Source organism: Apodemus sylvaticus, chromosome X (genome assembly GCF_947179515.1).
Source record: "Apodemus sylvaticus chromosome X, mApoSyl1.1, whole genome shotgun sequence".
Lineage (NCBI taxonomy): Eukaryota > Metazoa > Chordata > Mammalia > Rodentia > Muridae > Apodemus > Apodemus sylvaticus.
In genome coordinates this window covers 130,295,410-130,320,484 of record NC_067495.1, presented here as the reverse complement: position 1 = coordinate 130,320,484, position 25,075 = coordinate 130,295,410, and the positions used below count along the sequence as shown (strand labels likewise).

At 40.9% G+C, this 25,075-nt stretch overlaps 1 protein-coding gene across 1 annotated transcript in view; it reads left to right on the top strand.

Annotated features, from left to right (window-relative positions):
* Window positions 1-25,075, top strand: part of Frmd7 (FERM domain containing 7) — a 98,207-nt gene that overhangs the window by 41,323 nt on the left and 31,809 nt on the right. The window contains exons 2-3 of the mRNA XM_052170335.1: window positions 8,889-8,990; window positions 9,126-9,230. Of these exons, the coding sequence (XP_052026295.1) occupies window positions 8,889-8,990; window positions 9,126-9,230 (207 nt within the window). The remainder of the gene's footprint in view (window positions 1-8,888; window positions 8,991-9,125; window positions 9,231-25,075) is intronic.

Sequence of the window (25,075 nt, the reverse complement as noted above, 5' to 3'; positions counted from 1 at the left end):
ATATAGAGAGACTAAGTAAGGACAGACTGGCCAGGCTCATGTTTCCAAGGGTGAGCTCAACTTTGGATTTTTACTCTAAAGCAGAAGAAAGAAGTTTCCTTGAGAAGGGTTTCCTGTTTTGGATCACAGTTTATTTCCCCCCAAAATAAATTCCAGTACAACTAGAAGGATCAAGCTCAGACAGAGAAAGAAGGGAAGAAGGAACATACTATTTCTTGATCATTTTAACTTCAGCCCCAAAAGATCATGTATTACATTTCTTATCTAGGCATTCACCTATTCAACAAAAGATTCTTGAGTTGTTTTTTGTACGCAGCCACTGCATGCATCTCCATCAGCCCTCTTAACAAACGTATGAATGTGAATTGCATCCTTACTTTATCATTTAGGAACCTCTGAGGCTCAGAGCTAACATGACCAGGTCACTTTGCTGGTTAAGATTCAAAATAGACGTTTCAGTCAGCAGAACTACTGCTCTTGCTACCAGTCCTGCAGCTGCCTTTCCAGTGGCAGTTGTTGTGGAGACGGTGCTGTGAGCTGTCAAAATATTAACAGAGGTATGCACTCTTGTCCATCAGAGGACAACATTTCATTGGTCTAATTTTACCAGCCTATTTATTTAGTGACATAGAATAAGTCGGTTCACTGTAGACAAAGGGTGGTGCCTTTGGCTTCTTGCCTAATCTGGCTAAATGTACTTTTGAAGATGTCTCTTTCCAAAGCCACTGTTTTACTTACTGAGGAAACACTGAAAGATTTCTCACGCAAGTCAGGAGAGGAAAACAAGAAGCTTGCTATTGTCATTGTTGTTAACATCTCATTGGGACATTGGCCAGACCAATTAGACAAAAGAAAGAAAAAAAAACTAGTGTTACAAGCGTTAGAAAGGAAAAGATAAAACATTTCTACTTAAAATAATAATAATAGAATTGTATTTGGTCTGAAAATACTTGGATCAAATAAAGAACTACTACAAACCCCAACATGAATGGGCAAATTAAATTCCTTTCACATATACAAACAACTACTAATCAGAAGATATAATAACAAAAGAAGACTGTCAAGTCACAATGCAACCAAGAGATGGCATGCCTAGGTGTGATGTATAATAATAATTATTATTTTATTTTATTTATTATAAATTAATATGTCATCCCCAGACTATGTAACTCCCTATATCATACCTTCTTTTTCTTAAAAAAAATTAAGACATACAAATAAATGTATAAATAGAATCTGCTGAGCATACTTACTTGTATGGTATTAGGGCAAACCAATTGGTATTGGTGACTAAGTGTATCAACCTTGGAGAAGACTAATTCTTTTCTCTTCTTTATTTTTACAAATATGTATTAGATATAACAACATTTTAGGATTTTGACTGGCAGGTAGTCCTATTAAAATAAAGGATTAAAATAAAGTAATAATACTCAGTTATTATGTCATTAAAGCTTACTAAATTAATAACAAAAGAAAAAAGTTGCCTTTTAAATATAGATTTGATTTAATAAACACTCTGTAGGAGCCTAAAAAAGAAAAAAAAAAAACCTGGTGATCTGGGCTGGTGAGATGGCTCAGTGGTTAAGAACAATGACTGTTCTTTCAGAGGTCTTGAGTTCAATTCCTATCCACCACATGGTGGCTCACAACCATCCGTAATGAGATCTGATGCCCTCTTCTGGTGTGTCTGAAGACAGCCACAGTGTATTTACATATAATAATAAATAAATCTTTAAAAAATTAAACATTGAGAATACAACATGTAAAAAAACAAAAACAAAAACAAAAACGTGGTGATCTGAGTTCAATTCCCTGAACCTACAATGGAAGGAGAAAACTCCCTGCTGGAATTTGTCCTGTGAGCTCAACATGTGTGCTCATACAACACAACAATCAACACATAATGATTTAAACAGTAGTCCAGAACAAATGGAAAAACATAGCCAGTCACCATCAACAGGATATCGATCATCCTTAGGCAGAATCATAATTATAACATGACATACAATGTTAATTGCCTGAAACTGGACAAGGTTATAGTGTAAGTGAAGAAGAACAAAATGGAAGAATTGTGGAAAAGAAAGTAATGGAGCATGCCATAACGTCACTAGATATTAAAACATATTCTAGAGCCTCAAAAGCTAAACTGTTATTTGTGCAGATGGAAGAGAATAAAATTCTTCAAATAGAACAAAGTACATACTTTTGTATTTGGTAAATGCAACTTTGGGTAGTTGATTGGAAAGTGATTAAGTTGAATTCATACCTAATACCATACATCAGGACAAAACCCAAATAGTAAGCTAAAAAGAAACCACTTACATAGCAAAATGGCAAAATCAAACTTTGAGGTGAAGAAAGTCATTTAAACAATTACTAATGATCCAGAGACTAGGGCCAATGAAATGGTTTGATGCATAAAAGTGATTGTCATCAAACACAGTGACCCGAGTTTGATCTCCAAACTGCTGGTCCTCTGACCTTCACACACTATCTCTTACACGCATGCACGCACACACACACACACACACACACACACACACACACACACACACTCATATCAATAAATAAATAATTGATAATTTTTTACATTGTTAATTTAAAATCTTTTTATTAATTTGTTTATTTAGAATTCCAAATACTCCCCCCGCATCCCCCCCCCCCCCCGTGTCATGTCATAGAGACCCTCCTCCCTTCCCCTCTCCTCTGAGAAGGCAGGGCTCATCCACACCCTGATGCATCAACTTTTTGCCAGAGCAGGAACATACTTTCCCACTGAGACAGCCCTGTTGGGGAATGGATGTGTCAGTCAGCTTTAGGAGACTCTCCACTCAAAGAGGAACACTCCTCCACTGCTGGTGGGGTTGCAAATTGGTACAACCACTCTGGAAAGCAGTCTGGTGGTTCCTCCGAAAACTGGGCACCTCACTTCCAGAAGATCCTGCTATACCACTCCTGGGCATATACCCAGAAGACTCCACACCATGTAATAAGGATACATGCTCTACTATGTTCATAGCAGCCCTATTTATAATTGCCAGATGCTGGAAAGAACCCAGGTATCCCTCAACAGAAGAGTGGATGCAAAAAATGTGGTATATCTACACAATGGAGTACTATTCAGCCATTAGAAACAATGAATTCATGAAATTCTTAGGCAAATGGATAGAGCTAGGGAACATCATACCAAGTGAGGCAACCGAGACTCAAAAGGTGAATCATGGTATGCACTCACTAATAAGTGGATATTAACCTAGAAAACTGGAATACCCAAAACATAATCCACACATCAAATGAGATACAAGAAGAAAGGAGGAGTGGCCCCTGGTTCTGGAAAGACTCAGTGAAACAGTATTCGGCAAAACCAGAATGGGGAAGTGGGAAGGGGTGGGTGGGAGGACAGGGGAAGAGAAGGGGGCTTACGGGACTTTCGGGGAGTGGGGGGGCTAGAAAAGGGAAATCATTTGAAATGTAAATAAATTATATCGAATAATAAAAAATTATCTACTCCAATGTAAAAAAATAAGATAATAATTTTGTGAGTGTAGAATACATGTGCATTTTTAAAATAAGTTTCATCATTACCTATTTGCCAAAAGACCATGTTTTTGGACAATCTTTGTTTATAGTTGTAATGCCATTTAAATACAAATACTGTCAACATCAAAAAAAAAAAAAGGAGACTCTCCACTCAAGTTGCTGGAAGGTCCACATGGAGACCAAGCTGCATGTCTGTTACATATGTGTCAGGGGCCTAGGTTCAGCCTGTATGGGTTCTTTGGTTGGTGGCTCAGTCTCTGAGAGCTCCCACAGGTACAGGATAGTTGACTCTGTTGGTCTTCCTGTGGAGTTCCCATCTCCTTCAGCACCTTCAATCCTTCTCCCATCTCGTCCATAAAAATCCTGACTTCTGTCCAGTGTTTGGCTGTGGATGCCTGTTTCAGTCAGCTGCTGGTAGAGTCCTCTGAGAGGCATAACATAATAAATCCTCCAACATAACAGAGTATGATTGGTGCTTACAACCATGGGATGGGTCTAAAGTTGGGCCAGTTATTAGTTGGCTTTTCCTTCTGTTTCTGCTCCATCTTTGTCCCTACATTTCTATTAGACAGGACAAATTTGGTGTCAGATATTTTGAGGGTAGGTTGGTGTCCTTATCCCTCCACTGGGGGTCCTGCCTGGCTATAGGGGGTGGCCTGTTCAGGTTTCATGTCCCCAGTGTTATGTATTTCCGCCAAGGTCACCAGCATTGACTCATATGAGCCTCCCCCATCTCAGGTCTCTGGAACTTCCAAAACATTCACACTGCCCTAGCCCACACCAGGCCACTGCAGATTTCCATTCATTTTTCTAGCTCTGGGTCTCTCTCCTGTCTAGCTAAAAGCATCCAGTGGAAAAAAGATAGCCCTTTCAATAAATGGTGCTGGCTCAACTGGAGGCTAGCATGCAGAAGAATGAAAATCAATCCATTCTTATCTCCTTGTACTAAGGTCAAGTCCAAGTGTATCAAGGACCTCCACATAAAACCAGACACACTAAAACTAATAGAAAAGAAACTGGGGAAGGCCCTTGAGCACATGGGCACAGGGGAAAATTTCCTGAAGAGAACACCAATAGCCTATGCTCTAAGATTAAAAATTGATAAATGGGACCTCATAAAATTACAAAGTTTCTGTAAGGCAAAGGACAGTGTCAATAGAACAAAACAGCAACCAACAAATAGGGAAAAGATCTTTAACAACCCTACATCCAACATAGGGCTAATATCCAATATATACAAAGAATTCAAGAAGTTAGACTCCAGAGAACCAAATGACCCTATTAAAAATGGGGTACAGAGCTAAACAAAGAATTTTCACCTGAGAAATATCAAATGGCTGAGAAACTCATAAAGAAATGTTCAACATCCTTAGTCATCAGGAAAATGCAAAATCAAAACAACCCTGAGATTTCACCTCACACAGGTCAGAATGGCTAAGCCAAAACCTCAGGAGACAGCAGGTGCTGGCGAGGATGTGGAGAAAGAGGAACACTCCTCCACTGCTGGTGGGATTGCAAGCTGGTACAACCACTGTGGAAATCAGTTTGGAGGTTCCTCAGAAAAGTGGGCATAATACTATCAGAGGACCCTGCTATACCTCTCCTGCTCATATACCCAGAGGATTCCCCGGCATGCAATAAGGACACATGATCCACTATGTTCATAGCAGCCTTATTTATAATAGCCAGAAGCTGGAAAGAACCCTGATATTCCTCAATGGAGGAATGGATACACAAAATGTGGTATATATACACAATGGAATACTACTCAGCTATTAAAAACAATGAATTCATGAAATTCTTAGATAAATGGTTGGAACTGGAAAATGTCATTCTGAATGAGGTAACCCAATCACAAAAGAACACACATGGTATGCACTCACTGATAAGTGGATATTAGCCCTAAGACACATTTCACATATCAAATGATGCCCAAGAAGGAAGAAGAACAAAGTATGGATACTCTGGTCCTTTGTAGAAGTGGGAACAAAATACCCACAGAAGGAGATACAGAGACAAAGTATGGAGCAGAGTCTGAGGGAAAGACCATCCAGAGACTGCCCCACCTAGTGATCCATCCCATAAACAGTTACAAAATCTAGACACTATTAATGATGCCCACAAGTGCTTGCTGACCAAAGCCGGATCACCTGGGAGGCTCTGCTAGTGCATGAGAAATAGAGGGGAACACTCTCAGCCAGCCATTGAACTGAGCACAGGGTCCCCAATGGAGGAGCTAGAGAAAGGACCCAAGGAGCTGAAGGGGTTTGCAGTCCCATAGGAGCAACAACAATGTGAGCCACTCAGTACTTTGTCCAGAGCTCCCAGGGACAAAACCATCAACCAAAGAGTACACATGGAGTTACCCATGGCTCCAGACACATAGGCAGCAGAGAATGGCCTTGTTAGACACCAAAGGGAGGAGAGGCACTTGGTCCTGGAAAGACTTGATGCCATAGTGTAGAGGAATACCAGGACAGGGAAGCGAGGATGGGTTGATTAGAGAAGCAGAGATAGCTTATGGGATTTTTGGGGGAGGGAGGAACCGAGAAAGGGGACAACATTTGAAATGTAAATAAAAAATATAACTAATTGCCAGGCGGTGGTGGTGCATGCCTGTAATCCCAGCACTCTGGGAGGCAGAGGCAAGCGGATTTCTGAGTTTGAGGCCAGCCTGGTCTACAGAGTGAGTTCCAGGACAGCCAGGGCTACACAGAGAAACCCTGTCTTAAAAAAAAAAAAAAGAATATACCTAATTTTAAAAAGTGAAAAAATGGTCCTAACCCACCCCCATTTCTGTCCCTTTCCCTTTTACGAACCATTCCCTCCCTCCATCTGCCTCCTATGACTATTTTGTTCCCCCTTCTAGGTGGGGTTCAAACATACTTAATTGAGTCTTCCTTCATGTTTAACTTCTTTGGGCCTGTGGGATGTATTCTGGGTATTCTGTACTTTATGGCTAATATCCACTTATCAGTGAGTGCATACCATGCATGTCCTTTTGGGTCTGGGTTACTTTACTCAGGATGATATTTTCTAGTTCTATCCATTTGCCTGCAAAACTCAGGATATCCTTGTTTTTAATAGCTGAATAGTATTCCATTGTGCAAATGAACCACATTTTCTGTATTCATTCTTCAGCTGAGGGACATCTGGGTTGTTTCTAGTTTCTGGCTATTACAAATATAAAGCTGCTATGAACATAGGGAAGCATGTGTCCTTGCGGGATGATGGAGCTTCTTTGGGGTTTATGCCCAGGAGTGGTATAGCTGGGTCTTCAGGTACAACTACTTCCAATTTTTTGAGAAACTGCCAAATTGCTTTACAGAGTGGTTGTACCAGTCTGCAATCCCACCAGCATGGAGGAGTGTTCCTCTTTCTCCACATCCTTGCCAGCCTGTGCTGTCATTTGAGTTTTTGATCTTAGCCATTCTGATGGGTATAAGGTAGAATTTCAAGTTTGTTTTGATTTGCATTTCCCTGATGCTGAACATTTCTTTAAGTGCTTGTCAGCCATTTGAGATTCCTCTGTTGAGAATTCTCTGTTTAGCTCTGTACTCCATTTTTAATTGGGTTGTCTGGTTTGTTGGAGTCTGACTTCTTGAGATCTTTATATATTTCAGATAAATTTTATTACACAAAAATACAAAGTTTCTCATGAGACATGCAACAAAAGCAAATTTGCCAGCTAGAGAACAAATGGATGAAAGTGCATTTGATGCCAACAAAATATGCCAAATGTTTGTGGTTTTATTTATTGATTTATTTACTTATTTGTCCATTTGTTTATTTTTTCATTTATTTATTTTGCTGTACAAAGGATCAAACCCAGAAGTTCATGTATGTTAGACAGGCGCTCTATAACCAGGCCACATTCTTTTTAACTTTAAAAGAAATGTTCCCAGAATTAGAGGAGAAAAGATAATAGACAAGTATTTTATCGGGAGATTGTTTACATCCCTAAAAGAACTTGACATGCTCTTTAAACATTACCATGTAAACCAATGGAAGTTTAGGGCTATGATGGAATGTCTTTTCTTGTCACCTTCTAGTTTGAACACTGCACATTTTTGAGGAAAAACTACGGCATTGTCCTCCACGGCTCTGGGGACTGCAATCTTCCATGCGTTGCCTTGTTTGCTGTGTTTCCAGAACAAAACCCTATAAACTGGGTGGATATGAACAGCAGATTCCTTTTCCCATAATACCAGGCATAAATGTCTAAGTTCAATGTGTTTATATGACTTGTGAGGTCACTTCCCAAGGCTTCTAAGTATCTGTCTTCTCCTCCCCAGATCTTTACATTCTTGGTGTATTGTCTATTCTCCCTGTGTCTGGGTCTGAATTTTCTTTTTTTCTGTAGACACTAGTCAGATTGGGTAAAAACTTACCTCAATGATCTTGTTTGAATTTAATGACCTCATTCAGACCAATGCCATCCCCAAATTTCTGTAACTATTTGTGTTTTTACTGGGTGCAAAATTCAACATGTTGAATTTTGGGCAACAACTCAACAATAGCAGCCCTTATGAAGAGAAACAGAAATGTTGAGCAAAATTAACATGGCATTACTTTTAACCAGCAACTCCACTTCTGGAGATCTGGTGGAAAGTCAGACCTGCAATCACAAATGGCATTAATTGTTTCACCATTGTTGAGGCAGAAAGAGTGATTTCGGAGCAATCAAGTACACTGTGGTTTGTCTACACAATACAAAACGCCTCTGTGTGAAGAAAGGAGGAAGCTCTCTATGCACTGCTGTCAGGGATCTACTTGCAGTATGAGGGTAAGAAAGGCAAGGAGCGAACATCATGATAATAGCCTGTTGTCTACATAGGGAAAATACATTTGGATTGGCTTGCACAGTATTTGTATAAGCACTGGAGGGAAAACAAGTACAAGAAAAAGAAATGGATCAATTTGATTATTGATAAGGGCATGTGCCATACATAGAACAAAGCAGGCAGGGGTGGAAATGAAGCTTTCTGTATTTTCTTTTCTAAATTATAGAGCTTTAAAACAATTGAAAGCATATAATATATATATTATATATATATATTATATATTATATGAAGGATATATAAGAAAAAAAGGATATAAGTGTTCATTTGTAAATCAGGTGAATTCAAAATAATTAAGAGATATATTTTAAAGTGTAAAGTATAGCTTATGTGGCTCATTTCTCAGCCTTGGGATCTCTAGTGTAAAATGAGACTAAGTTTCATCTTTTGGCTTCTGAGAATGGCTATTCTTAGCTTCTCCAAGTTTAATCAAGGGTTTCCAAATTGCTCTCTTTTGAAGAAAAGAGAGTCATGACTGTTTCCTCCCTGTTTTCCTTTTCTTTTCAGAAAGGCAGTGCGTTCAAAGTCCAGTTGGATTTTACGTGGACCAAAGAGGCGGCTGCCCTGATGCTATTGATCCCCAGCGCTCAGCAGTGCAAACGCCCTTGGGTGTGCTTTACTTCAAGCAAATAGAAGTGGGCCTCGCAGAAAGTAGGGATGCCTGGCTGGGGGTGGGGGGGGACACCAGTGCTCAGCCTCCAGCTGAGAGTGAGATTACTGGAGAAAGCCCCCTTCCTGTCACAGCTCCCACAGCATTCTGAATCTGCTCGCAGCCCAACCGCCTCACCGAGGATGCTCCATTTAAAAGTGCAGTTTTTGGATGATTCCCAGAAGATTTTTGTGGTTGATGTAAGTGGAAATCACGTCGCTATTATTCTTTTATTATTCATTTCAATAATGGTCATTTGTGGACAGCCCATTAGCCAGCACTGTTATATCTTCTTTATAACCGAATGAAAGAGGACTGTGGTTTTTAGATTTGGAAAAGAACTCTGTATTTAATGTCACAATGTGGTTCATGTTTTCCCATTAACCTTTCTTCTAGAACAGGCTCTCTTTTCTCCAGGGACATTGAAAACAGATTTGAAAAATAGGCTAAATATTTGTGAAAAGGCAACAACAACTTTGTTCTACTGCCCAATAAGGCGTTATTGTTCAGATAAAATTATTTATCTGGGAGTCTCACTCCCTAAGGTTCTGAGGGAAATGAGGGGAAAGCTGCCTCCCTTTCCTCAGAAAAATCTACGGGTTATCGGGAGCAGAGTTATAGCTCTAATGAGAACTTGAGGAAGCAATGCCACGAAGAAAGGAGAAAGGACAATTTAGTTTGATTTAGCACTTATACTGCAGAGTTCTTAATATAATTCCTAGCTACAGGATGATGGCATACAATTATACCTCATCTCTTCAAGAAAGAACAAATGTATTAAGCACATCACCTAGTGCTCAAAGCTCCAACATCTTAAGAGATGTGCAATTTGATGTCAGGATTTATGCATGAGCATTTTGAAACGTTCTACTTTTTATTGGAAGCCAAACTGCTCTTTCCTGTGACATTTACATTAGCTTCTAACAAGGAACAAACAGTTCATTTTCCATGAAATTCATACAAAAATGCTGTGCGTTCTTTTTTTTCCCCCTTTACACATAAACTGAAAACTACTCTAAGCTCAGCTGTGAGGTAGGGTGTGAGGGTAGCCCATTTTTCCAATGATGATTTTATTTTGATTTGAATTGTGTTTTGTTTGTGATGACTTTCTGGCTTCAGCTGCTATTTTTCTGTCTCTTCCTTTGAGTTTTGTGTGCAAAAGGCATTTCTAGTTCCATGGACCTGAATGATTTGTTTTTTGTAGCAAATGGATTCCATTAGAGTTATGGGGTATTTCCTATTCTTTCTTGGAAGTGTATGTGAGGGTGGAAAATGTCTTTTGAGTAATTTGTCCATTTGCAAGCTGGTGGTGGACTGGTCCAGTGCTCCAGAACCCAAATTACTGAGCTGGGTATTCAAAAGACACTGCTTTAGGCTAAGTTTTTTAATAGATACTTCAGGCAACTCAAAGAGAAATCTTTGACAAAAAGTGACAGAAGAGTTTTATAAATGTGCAGTTCTAATTCAGATCCAATTATATGGGGAGTGGGGAGCACAGTGCTGTAGCACCACAGAATTCACCTCCCCAGCAGCCAATTCCAGCAGCATGAAGCCAGCTTGACTTGGCTTCAAGTCAGATTGTTTCGTTCCAGCTGCAACACATTGTGTTCCTTAGAAAGATAATGAGAGAGATTTGATACCCAGCAATTCGAGTGTCAAAGCATCTGATGCCTTTTACTCAGTGTAAGGTTGCACCATGAGTAGCAATCATGGTGCCTTTCTGAGTGGTAATAGCATAGCATGGGCTACAGTGCTAGAAGCACCTATGTTGTGAGGACACAGAACTTGATTTAGCATCTGGCCATTTAACATGACAGTATCTTCTTACCAATCACAGGCATAAAAATAATGATGGTGGTGGTTGTGGTGGTGGTTATATATCAAGTTATATATAAAGATGCAATCTCACTTTAGAATGTAGAGGATCTATCAGATTTATTCTTTGAGGTAGGTTAAATATCAATGATAGATGAAACTAGAGAGAGGGATTTCTTTTTAAGTGGTGGTAAGAGTATGGTGGGGGAGGGGGTGCAGGACCACGGGATAGCTTGTACACTATCATTGTGTAGTGTGTAGGTACACAGTGAGGGTTTTGAATCCAGAACTCTCCCCTACACTCTTCCTTCCACAAGGGGATCCAGAAAACTCATCAGAGGTTAGTTGCCAAGGCCTGAAACATTGCTCACAAAGGTGATTTTGTATTGCCCCCAAAGGATATATAATTTAGCATACAATGGACAATTGTGGCCTTTGTAAACCATCAGCATGTCCTTATTTTCCTTACCCATGGAAGAAGTATTGTGCAAGGTAGTCACTAGAGGTCAGGGGCACCATACTGGAACTTTGTTTACTGATTTCAGTGCAGATGTATAAGAGCAACTGAAGGATGCATTCCTATGACCCCTCCATTTCCAAAGTGCTGGGAATACAGATCAGCATCAGCTACATAGTGAGTTTGAGGCCAGACTCAGCTATGAGAGACTCTGGCTCAAAACGACAAACAAAATAATAAGCTGGAAAAAATTCTCTATATTATCACTAATATTTTAAACAGGTTAGAGTAATGCATGGGCTTACAATGGAGCGAGGTCATTGTAGCTGAAGAAAGCCATGTGATGTGCTTTTTGGCAGCATACTGAAGTCTGAAGAGGCAAGGGAGATTGTCCTTTAAAGATAAGATTCAAGAAAGTAATTTATTGCACAAGCTAAAATAGTGGACAGGTAGTCATACATGTTGATTTTATAGCAAGTACAGAGAAATATAAAAAGGACATATTATCAGATAGAATATTGTTATCTAAGAAATGTAATTCCACATTCAGAACCCTTTATTAAAATTCCAGTGACATTATCTTTATGAGATTCTTAATATTCAAGATTCAGACCTATAGATTGAGACATTTTATTTGTCAAAACTCCACAAGGAACGTAAGTCAAAGACTGATTATAAATTCACATGCCAAGGTCACCATTTACAGTAGAATTAGGTACACTGAGGTCTCCTCATTAATCATGAGAAGGCCACATGATGTCAGAAAATCAGATCTAAGAAACAGATATATACTTCCAATATTTAACAGATTGGTAAGGCAAAAGCTGCCAAAGCCCTATTATTGATATTAATTAATTAATTCAACTAAGAAGTATTATTGAGGATCTCATAAGTCCAGGTCCTGTTTTGTATGCAACCAATGCTAGAACAGGGATTTATTCAATAAATTCAAGCCTGATCTTGAACTTATTGAGAATTTGAGATTATTGAGAATTACTGAAATAATTAAGATATTGAGAATATAATGAAGTTCTTTTCAGAAAGGACTATTTTAGCCTAAGCAGGTAGCTGGACATTAACTTGGCCTGGGTGACTCTTTTTCCTCTTGCTAAATTGTTGATGTGAGTAGCGTGCATTTGCCCCATTCTGTCTTTAACTTGTAATCCCTTTAGTTAGATTATTAGGAGAAACATCTGGCTCTAGAGACATCCTGTTTGTTTGAAGTTTCTTTGCTCTAAGGCAATGTGTGTTGATTTTATAGATGAAGCATCTGAAACTGTTGGTCAACGTTTTCCGCAGTGATTTTTTTTAAAAGTGTTAAGGAAGTGTGTGCAAGGCAGAGGACTTCAGCACTGTCAGAATGTGCCTGCTATAGTATAATCAATCCTCGGAAGAAGACAGAGGAAGAACCTCATCTTGCTTTTCAAGTCCTCATACATATGTTATAAAGCTGATCATTGTTACACTCTGGCATCATCCTTAGGGCTACTGTTCATATCCTTAGAAGATCAAGGGTGGCCTTTTGGATAACGAGGAGCATGAGTGGACAGAGTAGATATAGAGGAATATTATATGGCTCAAAAAGTGAGTACAAGTTTTAGTGGAAATTCAAGTTTGCTTCTTCAACAAAAATGCCAGAGAATGAAGAAAGCATATAACCAAAGCTAAACCTTCCTGGACTGTCAGAGGTTTTTATATTAACTACAAATCTCTAATACACTTCCCATATATACACCAGTAGGAGTGAAAGTGTGTCTCTGTACTTCAACTTCCTTGTAACTAGAGATGATGCTCCCTTTAGCTTTAGATGGAGAGAGTTATAAAATAGTTCCTGATGCAGTTTGGTCTGACATCTACCCACTCAACCCCTCTGCTGCTTTCTTGTCTTTCCTTGTCTTCATTAAAGCTCTTCTTTCTAGATTTTCAAAACTCATTTCACTTGATAGTTTCTTTTTTCTTTTCTTTTCTTTTCTTTTTTTTTTTTTTTTTTGGTTTTGGTTTTGGGTTTTTTTTTTTTTTTTTTTTGGTTTTTTTTGTTTGTTTGTTTTTTGTTTTGGTTTTTTGAGACAGGGTTTCTCTGTGTAGCCCTGGCAGTCCTGGAACTCACTCTGTAGACTAGGCTGGCCTCGAACTCAGAAATCCCCCTGCCTCTGCCTCCCAAATGCTGGGATTAAAGGCATATGCCACCACTGCCTGGCCCCCACTTGATAGTTTCTAGACACTAAAGTCAAAACAGGAGGTTGAAAAATGTCTGCACTTAACGTCTATACGATTGCTAGGTGATTTCCGACTATCCAGTGAATACCCAGAAAAGCACACAGTGAATCAACTGATACCATCAGGAGCCCACAATAAAGGCCACTAGGTCTCATTTGCTAACAAAGACAAAGGGTAGGAAGTGTCAAGACTGAGCATTACCTAAGCCAAAAGGAATCTGAGGCAGAATTTGCTTTACAGAAGCTTGTTCAGGAATTTCTTTTTCAGTTTGTAGTTATGAGAGAACTTTTGTAATTTGGTTACAAATTGTAAACCTCTTATCCACATTACAAGGCTATGTTTTCCCAACTGCAGCGACGGGGACTGCTCTGGTATATTAAAAATGCACCTGGATTCCAGGCTACAAACCCAATAATCTTAGACGAGTCACATATCCTCTTTGTTCCTTGAGCTGTTGTAAGGGAGGAGCAATGGAAAAGTGATAATGTTTATCTGAAGCTGATAAACCAGAATAAACTGGAATCTGTACTTACAAGCTGTGGGGCCTTGAGGAGCTTATCTGAGTCTCAGCTGAATCACAACTCTCAAAATTCAGACTTAACAAAAAAAAAAAAAACCCAAAAAACAAAAACAAAACAAAACAAAACAAACAAACAAACAAAAAAAAAACAGGAAAATTCCCCAAAGAGTAAGCTATTTAGGCTGTTGAGTAGGAGGGAACCCAGAGAGGAAAAAGTGGGAGCTAGAATGAGAAATCAGCAAAAGAAAACATGAAGATCAATATGTCAAAAAGAACAGAATATGGGCCTTTCACAGAAGGAAAATATCAGCTTGGTAGGTCAAGTTAAAAAGAAGATAGCACTGTCTAAAAGAACTACAGGGACAAAAATGGAGCAGAGACTGAAGGAAAGGCAGTCCAATGGCTGTTCCAACTTGGGATCCATTTCTTGGGTGGGGGGGACCAAGGCCTGACACTATTACTGATGTTATGATGTGCTTATAGATGGGAGCCTGTCATAGCAGGCCTCCAAGAGGCTCTACCAGCCGCTGACTGAGACAGAGGCAGATACTTAACACCCAACCACAGGAATGAAGTTAGGGACCCCTAAGATTGAATTAGGGGAAGGATTGAAGAAGCTGAACGGGAGGGAGACCCCATAGGAAGACCAGCAGTCTTAAGTAACCTGGACCCTTGGGACCTCCCAGAGACTGAGCCACCAACCAGGAAGCATACACATCCAAACTCAAAACAAGCCAGGCTGGACTATTGATTATTTCAAACTGAAATCATTTGAGGACATGTAACTTTGAGAAGGGCCATATGACCTGTGTTTTTGACATGCAGTGACTTATAATGGTTCTTTCAGGAGAGATGGCCCTTACATACCAAAGGTGGGAAAGCCTTTGTAAGGGATGGCCTTAGTCACAAGAGACTGGTTATTAAGGCTGAAGTGACCTTGAATAAACAAACTCTTTGACGTAACCCTAATCTTCTAATGGTATCTACATCCAACCACCAGGTATCTCCGTATTGATAGCCCAAGAATTTACCACCTTAGTCCAGATACCAAACTGTCGCATTATTTCCCAGATTCTTTGTTCTTTGTCTAAAGAGTAAGGATATTCTGTGCTTTGATTATCTCTTCAGTATTCACTGTTGTGAAGAGCACCAAGTACACATAAGATTAGCAAAAGTATTATGTATTGTGTCGTTAATCAGCTAGTGTAGTAGTTATATTTCAAGATCCTTCCAAAGAACCCACACAAGAACTGAGGGCGGAACAGGGCTCCCGACACCCTTTTCCCTCTCTCCAGTAAAGTAGGAGAAGAAAGATAATGGATACAAGAGAGGCTTAGGGAGCAGAATTTTTTTTTACAACCACTTTACAACCTGTTTGGATATGGAAGGAAAGAGATAAGGGATGAAGTGAGAAGGAATGCAAATAGTCTTCCTGTTTCTGGCTGAGGTGTTTGAGCACTGAGATTGAGAACAGAGCGGCCAGAGTTCACTGAGGAGAGACAAAGATGTTTGCTTTTTGGATTTAAAGATGGAATTATGGGGGGAAATGTATGTGGAGTCGCTTGGAACTTCATTCTAGTCTCAGCTCTTCCAGTTTTGGGTGGGCCTTCAGGAAGGGCACGAGTCCTCTTTGAGCATGTGTTTTTATCGGTACTAATAGTCATATCACCTGGCTTGGGACCGCATTGGGAAAATAAAAGGGATAGCAGTCATGAGGGTCTTGGCACTGGATAGAAACTCAAAGCTTTTTTTTAACCTCTAACTCCTTGCTCATAGTACCATCATTTTTCGGCTTTACAAAGCAACAGAGAATAACAATAGACTTTGACTTACAAACTGGAATTTCTTTTCAGAAGCTTTGAGCCTGTCAATCACCTTCATTGAGCAAAGCTGTGCCGCCCTAGCCCTCACTTTCTCTGGAGCTTTGGGGCTTTGCATGATGCTTACTGAGCAGCCCAGGGGATATCTCCCCTCCCTGGGAGGGCCAAGAATCACTATCTAGTATTCCCTAAATTAATACAGTTTCCTTTGAGGAAATAGATGGAAATAACCAAAACCTTTGTGTTTGCCCACTTTGTAAGTTACTTCACGGTCACAACTTATAGTAATGCTAACCCACTCAATAATAGCAACAAGAATTGTCGTAGATAAAGCTTATCAACACTGTATCCTGGATATGTTTTGCCATACATCGTTCTCCCAGACTCCCAGAAATCAAACAAGTGTTATAAGAGTAGTTCTATAACTTCTCTGTGACTCAAGTCTTGTCTCATCTATAAAAGGGGATATTTATTATTAGTACTCACTCCACAGAGCTGTTCCAAATTAATGTATGTAAGAAAGCCAAGCCAGTAAGTATACACTGAGGTCCAATGAATGGGACTCTGCGTATAATTTATTATTACATTTTTACTTACTACTTTTATGTGGTATGACACACACACGTCATGATATATGTGTAGTGGTTAGATGATGGCGGTGTCTGTCAGTTTTCTCTTTACACTACTGAGCCATTTCACTGGCTCACCCAACTTTAAATGTTGAACAGACATCCTGAGACTTCTGTTTTAGATGCCAGTAGCCCAAGCTGTCAAGGTCAGAAATAGTAGGTTCCTGTCCATTTGGACAGGCATGGAAACGGATGCACAGTAGGAGATTGCGTTTTCTAAGAGCCCACAACAACTTAATAGATAAACTAGGATTCAAGTCAGACTATCTAGCTTCAGACTCTTAGATTATCTGTGTATTTGGGCAGGGGGCCTTTTCTGCTGTCACGTTGTGTTTAGTGAAGTTTCCTGAGTTTTCAGGAATTTGTAATCTGCCCTGTAGATCCATGTAGACTTCCACATATTGGATCCTCAAAATGAAGGTTTTGCTGATACACAAGGGCTGGATCAGTTCCCTACCTCCCCCAGCTGTGCAAAGAAGGCCAAAGGAAGGACCTTAGAAGTCAGGTCCGAAAGAAAAGAAAGAAAGAAAGAAAGAAAGAAAGAAAGAAAGAAAGAAAGAAAGAAAGAAAGAAAGAAAGAAAGAAAGAAAGAAAGAAAGAAAGAAGGAAGGAAGGAAGGAAGGAAGGAAGGAAGGAAGGAAGGAAGGAAGGAAGGAAGGAAGGAAGGAAAGAAAGAAAGAAAGAAAGAAAGAAAGAAAGAAAGAAAGAAAGAAAGAAAGAAAGAAAGAAAGAAAGGAAGGAAGGAAGGAAGAAAGAAAGGAAGAAAGAAAGAAAGAAAACTCAGCAGGGAACCATAAAGTTCCAGCATAGCCAATATTAGCAGTGCCTTTGCCAGGGATTTATTTGTCATCATTGGGGGCCAGTGCTGCCTGGTGAATGCTTTTGTTTGAACTGAGTTTTTTCTGTCCCTCATAGCCTAAGGTTTGTTGATTTGGAAAATAAATTGTACTGAAAAAAAGAAAGAAAATGCTTGTGTTCTGTCTGTCAAGCAGCCAACAGAACAAATGCGGCTGGGTGTTGCCCATTCCCACCCCATCCCCATCCCCCACAAGGAGGCTCCTCATCTACTGTCACCTGGCTGCCAGGCTCCTTTCTTGGCAGCTTTCAGAGGAGAGGCCTGGCCTGCATCAGGCCCCTCCCCACTCTCCTCACTCTCCACAGCTGAAGGAAGGAGGGACCAGTCCCCAGAAGACCTGAATGGAGCTTTGTGGGGAGAAGACTGGGGAACTGACTTTGGATTCAGGTGTGTGATGGCTGACTGCTTATTAAAGTCTGCACTCTCGTGGGAAGCTCAGGAAAGAGTTTTAGCTGGTTGAGGCCTTGTGGCTTTCACCATAGCTCAAGGCCCCTGCCTGCTGTTCTGGTGCCATTCTGTTGCTGAGGAGTCCTAGCTGAGAGACTCACTGGGCACTCCATTGCTAGAGAGAAAGATTTCAGTGAATTCTATACACATTTTTTTTTTTTTTTTGCTTCTCCAGGGACAGAGCTCCTGTATTTGTGCCATTGTCTGACCTGTCAGGAACACAAATAGCTCACAGTTGCAAGAACTTAGTTTTAACTTGTGCTTTAAGACAATGAAGTTGACAACTACAATAAATAGAGAGGATTTTTTTTTCAAAGTGCTTGCAGGGAGTCTAATGTCTTAGGGTCAAAGGGGCATAGCCCTTGGGGCAGAAGCAACTTGGGGGGTGGTGCCAGGCACGGCCCAGCTATTTCCTATAAGGGCCTGAGGCCTCCCAGCCAAGTGTCAGAGAGCACTGCCAGCCTTTGTGCCACTCAACAGCTCTGTGCTGACTGACAACTGGGAAACACTTGCTTAGAGCATGTAACCACTGAGAGACCCAGCCTTCAGAGGGCATCTGCATAGGAGGTAGGTAGTACAGGGTTGGTTCATGGGGCACTAGGGCAAAGCACTCTTCCTAAGATCTGCTGAAATCTATAGCACTGAGGATGATGGGAAGTGACAGACATTAAAGGAGCCAGCTGTGAAACTGGCTGGCTGGGTAGCTTGTCTGATTCTTAATAGATCAGCTTTGTAAAGCTCCCCCTCCCCACAGGCCACCAGCGTCTTTATTCCCTCTTTTCTTCTCTCCCCAGCCTCCTCCCCCACTTCTGGGTCCAAGGTGTGTGGGGCCAGAAGATGGAGGTCTGTCTAGAGTGAGCTGACCCCAGGCCCTGGAAGCATTTAAGCTTGGCGCCTCACTGCTAATCTTGGGGCTTAGTTGTCTTAAACAAGCAGTCCTTTGTCCTCAGAGATTCCTTTCATGATGAAGAAATTCACCTTTCAGCAGACCTAGAGAAAGACAAAGGTTTCCCAGAACTTCACACTGGGGATGTTTGAAGTCTCTGTCACACAGTTACTGTCAACAGCTTTTGAAGCTATGAGATACCATTTCCTGACTTACCTCTGTCCCCGGGAGGTCCTGCTTGTTTCACACAATCACTTACTCAGGAAATTTGGGAGACAGGTATGATTGTGCTCCTTCATTGATTTAACTAGAAGTTAGTGGTCCTTACTATGTCCAGGCACCACGCTGGCCTCAAAGGAGTCCATAGGCTGGTGGAAGAATTATAAATGTACACGGTGTGGAATCTGCACGAGACATTTACTATAATAGGATTTTTCCCATGGCACCATGGAGATGGTCACGTGGAGCTCTCTAAAGGAAACTGTGTCTGACCTGAGCCCTAAGTGACCAGTGCTAATTATTTAGGAATGTGCTGGGGAGTTGGGGACAGCAGGCTGGGAGTTGAAGTTGCTCTAGAGAAACTGGGGGAAACCAGGGGAGGCTTCCAGATGAGACTTATTCAATGATTGGATCTCAGTGTTGAGGGAAGAGGATGCTGGGAGCTCCGAGAATGGACAAAAGAAGAAGCAAGAGAACCAAGGAGAGAGTTTCAGATGCAAAATTAATGTTCAGCAAGGTTACATGTGAGCCCAAGCTCATACAATTACAAGCAAAGACAAGTCAGGAACTACTGGTAATATGCTGACTGCAGAGATCGCCCAGTTTGGAGTCAGAAAATCCTGGCCTTGATTCATGAGGAGCAAAGCCGTTGACTAGCATGCCTCCTCTTTACAACTGGAATTTGGAGTTCATCATTTAAAATATATTTTTAAAATGTGTCAATTTTATTTAGGTGTATGCCTCAAGCAATTCTAAAACACCCAACAACAACAATGGCCCTTCCTGAGCTGGAAGAACTAAGTATCTAGAAAAGAACTGTGTCCAATGGAAATGGTTAAGGTTGTGTCTATTGATGTGTGAACTTCTTTCTATGCAAAGATATTTCTCTTAATTTTGTTTGCAATTGCTAAGAGGAGAAGACAGATTACATGGCCAACAAGCTGGTTTCCAATGGCATTTATGCTATAATACTAACCTTTGAAACAGTTTGTCATTGAATATTTAAGTAACATATACATTGAGAATTATTTTAAAAGCTTTACTATAAGGTCCTTAGATTAGTTGACTCAGATGAGATTAAGAGTACATAATTTCTTCTTTTTTTCCCTCACTTCTTTTTGAGACAGGGTCACATCTAGCCCAGGATACCTCTAAGCTCAACAAATTTACTATATAGTGGAGACTGGTCTTATATTCTAGATGTTCCTGCATCCAAGTACTGGGACTCTAGATGCGTGTGAGCATATATGGCTCATTCCAGACCAATTTGTTTATTCATTTGTTTTTGAGATAGTATCTTACCGATGCCAGAGCTGATCTGGAACCCTCAGACTCAGGTGAGTGTCCCTAAATAGTTGAGACTAAAAGTTTGTACCACCATGCACTATCATGCCTGATACCCGGATTTTTTAATAAGAGCATATTACTTTGGAATAAAGCCAGAACCAAAACAAGGAAAACTTCATTTTAAAAAGCTGTCCCAATGATAAATATGTGAGGCAATACATACGTTAATTAGCCCAAGTTAATCATTCCACAGTATATACATATTTTTAAATGTCATGCTGTGCATGATAAATATGTATAATTTTTACCTGTTCATTTACAAATAATAAATTTAAAACAGTTGCAATTTAAGTACTGTTTCTGCATAAGCCTCAAAATCGGAGTTCCTCCTAAATTGGTAAAAGCCCTTATGCTAGGCATGTGCCCTGTAGACATTCCAGGCACCTACCCCTAAATATAAACCTATTGGCCACTAGCCCTCAATGACACCCAACCCCTTTCTCAACCTAAATTGTAATGAGAATAGCTAGTATACGTTCAAAGAATGTTTGTGTTCCAGATGGTAGGCTAGGAATTCTGCACACATTCTCTCATTGAAATTCACAATAAAGTCGGTGATAGCAACACTTGTACTTAATGGCTGAGTGCCGGGGAGAAGAGCAGAAGCAACATGTTCAAGGTTGCCAGATAGTCTTGCCTTTCATACCGGCTACTTGGGGTGTGGGGGACTCAGGAAGAAAAGGAACATGTTCAAGGGCTGCCTGGGAACACAGAGCCAATTCAAGGGCAGCCTAGGCAAATTAGCAAGATCTTGTCTAAAACTCAAATTTAAAAGTACTGGGAACATAGCTCAATGACAGCATACTTGACAGCCTTGTGTAAGACCCTGTGTTCAGTCCCTAGCACTAAAAGTGTCTCTAACTAGCTAAATAGTAGAAAGAAGCTTTGAATGCAGTGATATGGGTGAAGGTCTTATAGGTATGGCCCTTTACCATTTTGGTTTGGTTTTGGAGACAAGGTTTCTGTGTTGCCCTGGCTGTCCCGAAACTCACTCTGTAGACCAGGCTGAGCTCAAACTCAGAGATCTACCTTCCTCTGTCTCCTGGGTGCTGTGATTACAGGTGTGCACTACCATACCCAACTACACTTTACCAATTCTAAAGCTTGTTCTTTTAAAGTCACTGTGTTGGAGTTCGCTGTCATGGGCACAAGGAATGGTGACAGGGAAATAAGTTTAAGAAGCAGGCTCTGGGATCTCCTATGGAGCTGTCACAGGGTGAACAATAAAAATAGTTCAGAGAGAGAGAGAGATCAGAAAGATGTGAGCCTCCAAGCATTAGATGAGGACACAAAAAGGTGGTCTTGTGTGTATGTGTGTGTTCTCAGTGTGTAGGATTAAGTACAGACACAGTGATGTCTGTTAATTATTCTGTGAAGGCAAAGTATGTATGTTGAATTATTAGTTCTTAATCTGGGACACAGTAGATGTTCAATAAATAAAAAATTTATGAGAAAATTCGTGCTCTCAGCTGCTAAGCAGCAAGTCCCAGTTCAAATGGATTAGTTAGCTAATCAAATGCCAACTTGTTGATTTTAGAAGGCAAAATTGTCTGGCAGGAAAGATGAGGTACACTTAGCATACCTCACAAAGTAGAGTAACATTTTTTTTCTATGCAGATGCGCTATTGTGTGGTTTCAGTAAGCCTTCAATGACTCTTTGAAATGGAGATACCAGAAATGATAAGCACCCTGCCTCAGGCACTTGTAAAGAACAATAAAGGGGAGCGGCTATCCTACTCTTGACAATCCACAAAGGCCCCTGAAGTCTGTGTGGATGCTCCCCAGAACACGTTCCTGCTTCAGAAACAAAGCAGAGGAGCGAATGTCAAATTTAACATTCAGAAAGGAGGAGTGTCTTTGGCTTTGATTTATAAATAGCAATGAGTCATCTTAACCAGATCCTTCTACACAAAAAAATCCACCTAAGCAAACAATCCGAAGGAAAGGTATCATAAAGCGTGCATTGGGAATGGCTAACTAATTTTAAGACCCAAAGGTTAGTATCTATTGGAATCAAGTTTCCCACCGAACATTGTTCATGACATAAATTCTTCTCACCTTCCCCACAATTTCACATTTTGCAAGTTAAATAACGCCTTCTCTTTCTTGTGCATTAGAAGTTTTTTTGGATGGGTAGTATTTAAAGGAAATGTATGAATTAAAAATGCTCTGGACATGACTATGCTTGTACCTGGATATGATTAAAGAATTCTAGACAGCAGTTTTGAGTTATGATACACACCCTCACAGGGGAGCTGCCGTATCTAAATAGTCTTGAGGTGGGCAGTGGCAAAGGTCAGCTGTAATGGGACCAAAGCCAGACTAAGAAGAATGTCTAACCCCTAGGCTTGGGTTGTAGAGTCTGGATTACTTCAAGACTCCTGAATATTTGAGTCCTGACTCGGGTGGTTACATGTCAGTGTGGGTTACAAGGAAAGGTCCAGGAAGTTGCAGACAGGCCTTCAAGTGAAAGCGTACTGCCCTGCCTCAAGTTTATCTGATCCTTATAAAAAAAAAATAATCAAAGCACTTATTGTGTGCACAACATTTCCGGCACCCAGTCGAGAAGCAAGTAGAGCTAACTGTATTCTAAGTAGCTGTTATATTAGGTCCAAGTCAGTGCCAAACAGTCAAATGCATAGGAAGACACTAGATGTGCTGGGGTCAAGAACTCAAGCGCATGGATCATAGGGCAAAAGAAGGGAACTGACAGGCCTTAAGGGACTTTTGTGGGTGTGGTGCTTGGAAAGAGTCCAAGTGAGGCAGAGTTTAAGCCCCCTGTCAGCAGGGGCTCCCAGTTCCAGGATAGAGCTGGTCCCCTTACTGTGCTCCTCAGCTGTCAATATGCAAACAAACCTGGCTAATGAGAGGGTGTGGAAAGAATGAATGAGAACCACTGTCACAGAAAGAGAGTAATCGTTCATCTGATCTGTCGCTACATCACTCAGAATCCCCTGGAGGGGATTTTTTTTTAATGAAAAGAATTTCATATCCAGTTTCCAGAAATGATACAACCTAAGCTAATTTAAAAAAAAAATGTTTCCAAACGTTGAGTAAGTGCAAAACACAAAAAATTCAACCATGATCCCTTCATCCAGATTCTACTGCTTTTGTGAGTTCAAGGCCAGCCTGGACTATTCATCCAAAGTCCAGAAATACATTCATTCATTCATTCATTCATTCATTCTCTCTGTCTCACAGAAATACACACTGACAGAGAGAAAGAGAAAGAGAAAGAGAAAGAAAGAGAAAGAGAGAGACAGAGACAGAGAGGAGAGAGAGAGAGAGAGAGAGAGAGAGAGAGAGAGAGAGAGAGAGAGAGAGAGAGAGAGAGAAGAGATAAGAGATTTTCCTTAGTGCCTATAACATGTTAGGGATAGGGATCTTCTGGAAGTCACAGTTTTCCAGTGATATTTAAAGACAGTTTGGTGACACAACATGAGCACATTACTGGAGGCCAGAAGTGCTGGGTTGCATTTCTAGGTGGGCTACTCACTGACAGCCCTGAGGCAAGTCTCTTACTTGGGCTTCCGCCTTTGTACAGTGAGGGTTTGGAGTGTGGGGCTCAAATGACTTCAGTTGGGCCCTGTTGTATCGTAGAACTTGACGGAGAATTGATTTTCAAGTTTAGAAGAAAACTCCCAACAACCGTTGGGAATCTGGTTGTGCCTCATGCACAGTGGATGGATTTAGTGCTAAGCTCTTCATGGAAACAAACAATTATAATTGTTTTAATTACCCAGAGTAGCTAGTAATTTCGAGACGACTCGGAGCTCAGTCTTGAGAATGCTGTTATTACCCTGTCACTTTGCAACAGACTTTCTAGTACAGGCATGATAATTTCAATGTCCCAGGAGTGGGGGCATGGATGCTATTAGAGTGGTAATCTTGTGGGTTATTTTTTCCCCTTTTTTTTCTCCTCTTAGCATAAAGGGGTGACTGAGAGGTGAGATCCAGCTTGACTCCGAGAAACGACTCTAGCAAAGTGAGTCAGAAGCACCCAGCTCAGGTCACAGGCAGGCCTCGGTAAAGCCCCAGGCAGGGGAGCATTCTCATTCCCTTGTAGCTTTCAAAAGTTGTCTGCCAGAAAGTATCACCTATCAGACCCTACACAACGCAGTTCCAGAGTTCTCTTTGCAATTGGCTTTCCCTCGGCATCAGTATGGCCAAGGGCAAAGGGGTGATAGGATGCTGCTCAATTGAGTTCCCAGGACACCCCCAGGACAGTGAAAGTCACATGGCCGGAACTCCCCCAGAGCAGTTAACCCCAAGCCATTTGAGGGCTCCCATCTTTCACACATACAGGACTTTGAACAGATTTGAGTTTTTCCAAAGCCAAATGAACAGCGGTTGTAATTTGGTGTGAATTTCACACATGCACAAGCAATCTAACGGCTGGCCTCTCTGCTTCCTCCCATGAGGACATCTTAAGTATCCAGTTAAACTGCTTCCCTCCAGGGTTTATGGCTGAGTCCAGTGGGTTCTGGGGAAAGGCCTCTGTTCACTTCCTATGGAGGAGGTCTTTGTTGTTTTATGTGCAACTGCATCTCGTTCCCCCACCAAATGCTAAAAGACAAGATTGCCTGCTAAGGAGAGTTCCATTTTAGAAGGAGCTGCTGCTTGCTGCCTGCTAATTAGCCTCTCCAGGCTCTGGTAGTTTTCTTCTTACCAGGAGTTAACCCTCAGAAGGGTGATGCTTTCCTGTCCTGCCCTGAAAAAGGCCCCTTGCCTATATCTCCGACAGCTTCTCCGGGGTGAATTCTCCTTCCTTTCTCATGTACTTCTTAGAAAACAGGTTGCATTTGATGGTAGTTGTGAGGAAGATGCATGCA